The sequence below is a fragment of the Rhinopithecus bieti genome, unplaced genomic scaffold, assembly GCF_001698545.2.
Source record: "Rhinopithecus bieti isolate Rb0 unplaced genomic scaffold, ASM169854v2 scaffold_28090, whole genome shotgun sequence".
Lineage (NCBI taxonomy): Eukaryota > Metazoa > Chordata > Mammalia > Primates > Cercopithecidae > Rhinopithecus > Rhinopithecus bieti.
Window position 1 is genome coordinate 363,128 of NW_016812870.1, and position 5,250 is coordinate 368,377.

The 5,250-nt window shown below is 35.2% G+C and overlaps 1 protein-coding gene across 1 annotated transcript in view; it reads right to left on the reverse strand.

Moving 5' to 3' along the window:
- Window positions 1–489: 489 nt before the first annotated feature.
- The window catches only part of PHF14 (PHD finger protein 14), a 209,779-nt gene continuing 205,018 nt past the window's right edge, over window positions 490–5,250 (reverse strand). The window contains 2 exon segments of the mRNA XM_017847064.1: window positions 490–692; window positions 2,811–2,840. Of these exon segments, the coding sequence (XP_017702553.1) occupies window positions 618–692; window positions 2,811–2,840 (105 nt within the window). The 3' untranslated portion in view covers window positions 490–617.

Consider the following 5,250-nt stretch of genomic DNA (forward strand, 5'->3'; position numbering starts at 1 on the left):
TTTTTTTTTTTTTTTTTTTTTTTAGGTCATTTAAACGTGCTAACAGGTTACAAAAAAATAACATTGTCTCTGTTCTCAAATTTGAGTTAAGAATTTTTCTCCTTTTAAGATCTTTTTTTTTTTTTTGAGACGGAGTCTTGCTCTGTCACCCAGGCTGGAGTGCAGTGGCCGGATCTCAGCTCACTGCAAGCTCCGCCTCCCGGGTTTAAGCTGTTCTCCTGCCTCAGCCTCCCGAGTAGCTAGGACCACAGGCGCCCGCCATCTCGCCTGGCTAGTTGTTCGTATTTTTTAGTAGAGACGGGGTTTCACCGGGTTAGCCAGGATGATCTTGATCTCTTGACCTCGTGATCCGCCCGTCTCGGCCTCCCAAAGTGCTGGGATTACAGGCTTGAGCCACCGCGCCCGGCTAAGAACTTTTAAAGATCCAGTTTTTAAATAAAGAAGTCGAAATTACTCTAAAAATATACGAATTCCAAATACAAGCTCCTATTTCATTTTGAATGACTTTATTGAGAACGTTTTGCAAATTAGATTTTACAATTTAACATTTTACAATTAGAAATTTTATCTGCTATTACATAAGCTGCAAACTTTTCAAAAACACTACAGAAAATCTTTTATTTCTTTGGATTTTTCTGTTCCATGTTGAGTTCCTGAGATATATTTTTTCTTTCAGCTTCATTTTCATCTTCCTGTGAAATAAATTTTAGAAAACATTAAAATATAAACTTTAGGACATTTATCAGCTATACTTAACACATTTTAACTGTATCGTAGAACTATGAACTACTGCAATTCCAGTAATCCTAAACACAAATGGTAAAATTATGTAACATTTAAATATTTGCAGTAGGTGCTGTTTTATAGTACACATTAAAATTTTCTATATGTTTTCAAAAGCAACCAATTTTAACAATGCCCTAAAAATTACTTTGGAAACACCTGCCACTGAAAAGCGTTCTTTGCAGGGGATGAGCTAGATATTTTTACTTCACTGCTTGATAAAAAGCAATACATTTAATTTCTAAGACACTTCATGTGCTTCAGCATGGCATTTTTTGTCCCATCTAGTATACTTTCTTGACAGGTGTGCCAATTTTCCAATTACTTGTACCACCATATGTTATCTGAAGATCAGTGAGGTCTAAAATAGGAAGCATGTGCATGTCAGGCTTAGAATGCTTACAATCTTCTACAGTTTCAATTCTAAGTGGTGGCCTCATAATTCATAGCAGGTTCCTGTGGAACATGGTGAATAGATGAAGTGACATCATAATGTCTGCTTTCATAGAAATGAAGTGCCTCTTGTGTTCAGTATTAAATACTTCAAAGTATAAATAATGAGAGTCTGGAAAAACATTTCATCTTACAATTTGTAGTCCATCTCATCATACATGTTCCCTCAATAACACCCAAGTAGAAAACAGTCTTGCTTTCCAGTATTTCTGATTTATCATATAAGATTACTTATTTTTATTAACTGACATAAAGGTACTCTTCTGAGTTAAAGCATAAACATCAATTTCTTAAGTATTTATAGACAACAGTAATAATTATCAGTATCATTAAACATATCACTCTATCTCTGTATCTGATGAAACCAAATTAAATAATTGAATTAAATAATTGTTGAGCTTTATTTTCTGAATTGACTTTATTAAGTAAAAGCAAACCAAGGTATGCATATTTGTTTTCTATGACAAACTACACACTTGCCAGTAATCATTAAGGCGGGTGAAAAAAGCTTTTTTATATACTTTGTTTCTCTAAACTCAATAGAATCTGTGATTTACACTTTGTTAACACTGGGAAAGTAGAGACATTATCAATATTATCAACAAATCTGAATCATTATAGATACATAGAACACCAGGAATGGGGTTTTGAATATCATTTTGGCAATGTAACTTCGATGTATTTTTCCAAGTATGATAGCCACTGTGTGTCATTTCATTTTTTCCCTATTTTATCTCCTGTGAATAGATATATTCAATTAAGTTTGACTAATGAAAATTTATTAATGAACATGTGGTTTCTACTTTTAGACAAAAGTTCCTAGAGATTACATGTTTATCTATCTATGCATCTATGTATCTATGTATCTATCTCATCTATCTATCTATCTATCTATCTATCTATCTATCTATCTATCTATCTATTTTGAGATGGAGTCTCACTCTGTCATCCAGGCTGGAGTGCAGTGGTGCGATCTCGGCTCACTGCAAGCTCCGCCTCCCAGGTTCATGCCATTCTCCTGCCTCAGCCTCCCAAGCAGCTGGGCCTACAGACGCCTGCCACCATGCCCGGCTAAGTTTTTGTATTGTTAGTAGAGACGGGGTTTCACCATGTCAGTCAGGATGGTCTTGATCTCCTGACCTTGTGATCCGCCTGCCTCGGCCTCCCAAAGTGCTGGGATTACAGGCATGAGCCACCGCGCCCAGCCTAGAGATTACATTTTAACTACATTCTAATAAAAAGTAAATCTTACTCTACACTTTCCCCTGTCTTCTTCAGGAGAGACACTGTTAGAAAGTGTTAAATCCGCAGGTACCAATGGCAATACATTTTTGATATGTAGCACTGAATTTGTCCTTATGTTCCTCAAAGGGAAGTTTTATCTTCTGTATCTTAGACATTCCTACCATCTAACAGGGCATACTTAGTATATAGTTGTAGTACAATCAGTGTTTTCTGAACTATGTGAAACAGTGGAATAATGAATGAATAAAAGGTATGCCTGAATTAATACATAATTTGGAAAAGCACAATATTGTTCTTAACTATCGTAAATTAAGATTGCTAGTACTCACACTTCTAGCAATCTTCTTACTGTAAAAGCACTGAAAATAAAAATAAGCAAAAATGTTTGAAGCAACATAAGTCAAAATAGCCATTATCAACCTCATACCCTTTATAAAAGAAAGATGGAGCCTTTATCACACGGACAGTCTACTAAGTTTCTGCACCACATGACTTCCCGATTTAACAAGCTTGGTTATCTAGTTTTCTCTAGCAACCTTCAATGCTGCCCTAAGTCAAAACAGAAATGTAAAGACTTAATAATAACCCTGAGGACTAGGAGGTACTTATATACTTTGCTTTCATGTTTAACTATGGATACAAGCTATTGGAACATTGTTAAGCGAAATAAAAATTTGCAACTTCCATTAATTTGAGTATGTTTTAATATATGGATAAGATATATATAGATATGCCAGTTAAGTAACATTCCTTAATATAATGTTTGTCTTTTTGTTGTTGAATTTTTCTTAGTAATAAAGTACAGCTTATAAATGCATGCCTTCTAACACTGCCTGCTGTTCAGGACAGGTACATAACTGTTTCACACCTTTCTTTGTGCTGAGGATTTGTCTTAAAACATCTTGCCTTTTATGCTGTTAAGTCATTTATATAACAAATAAGCGCCAATCTCTTTCTTCCTTTTAGAAGGATAGCTGTACCCTAGATGCAGAAAAGGATTATGAAGGGGTGAAAAAGGCATTTAACTCTAATTGCTAGAGTATAATACTAAAATTGCTATAACATTATCAAAATAATAGTAATAGATTTTATCATAAACAAAACATTAATATTTGATCTAATAAAGCTCTAGGGAAGTCTTTTTGGATGTGCTAATTTGTGTTTTAACATTGCAGGTCAATTTTCTAAGAACTGTATATGTAGTTCCAGATTAATAAAATCATTAAAGTAACTCAGACAGCAAAAAAATATAATTGATAAATGACTGCATAAAGAAAGCTTTTACCAAAGCATTTCTTTACTACTGGATATTATAGGCAAGTAAAAATGTCTTCTGATATATAGCAGGGTTTTTGTTTTCTCTCTGCTGAGATAAGACATCTGTTTGTTTCCCAATGAAAGAAGACCCTAGCTACACGGATCATTTTCTTAGTGACAGCCCTGACAAGTTTGACATTTGTTTCATGAAGTGTTCTGAAACAGTTGTGAAGAAAATGTACCCTTTGAGGCTACTGGAAAGTAGACAGGCTTACCTCTTAATGTTTAAACTTGTTAATTCATACTCTAAAAAAACACACTGACTGTAACATCCTTGCAGATCTGCTAGTTATATGTGAAATTTCAAGACTGTGCACTCAATTAACAGTAACACCTAGAATATCAAATGACAAAATTTGGTTCCTTAGCCTTGCTCTTTTTACTTTGACAGAACTGTGGTGAGAATGGTAATTTCTAGGCACAGATGGACCATGTAATAATGGGCTGATACTCCAGGTGGCAATATGAGACTGAGTTATTCTAACAGAGAAATTAAATAAAAACACTGCCATATTTATCACTAAATAAAACTTGCAAGATTTTGTTTGTTAGTCAGTTTGCTCTATCAATTTGTGATACAGGAGAACCTCTGTTTTTCTTTATTTATAAATGTGATTTCGTTCTCAAGATAGTTCAAAGAATTGATGGCAATTAATAAAACCTATCCATTCTTTTCCTTCCTCTTAGGAGGTAACCAGCTCCTAGCAATGGTCAACTATTTTAGCATCTGGAATTTATATCACTCAGGTAATACTTGGATACAAATTACACTCTATGAGTACAGATAACTTTATGTTTACCTTGTAGACTTCCAAGTTTAAAAGATTTCTTAAAATCTTGTAATCCTTTTATATAAAAGGATTATACAAAGGGGCAACTCTCCCTATTACTTCTTTATATCTTTATAGATGTTGATGTAAGGACCTTTATAATGGAGAAACATGGCAAACACCACCTTAACCAAATGGTCAAGGTTAATATCACCAATAATATATATTAACACCCTGATACGATGTACTAAAAAGGGCACATCACCTCTGGTTTGTGGTATCCTTCCCAACAGTGTATAACCTAATTCTAATCTGAGAAAACATCAGATAAACCCCCTACAATATAATTAAACAGTAGCCTTCAAAATGTCAAGGTCAGCTGGGCACGGTGGCTCATGCCTGTAATCCCAGCACTTTGGGAGGCTGAGGTAGGCAGATCACAAGGTCAAGAGACCGAGACTATCCTGGCCAACATGGTGAAACCCCATCTCTACTAAAAATACAAAAATTAGCTGGGTGTGGTGGTGCAAGCCTGTAGTCCCAGCTACTGGGGAGGCTGAGGCAGGAGAATTGCTTGAACCCGGGAAGTGGTGGTTGCAGTGACCCAAGATGGTGCCACTGCACTCCAGCCTGGGCAACAGAGTGAGACTCCATCTCAAATAAAAAAAAAAAAAAAAAAAAA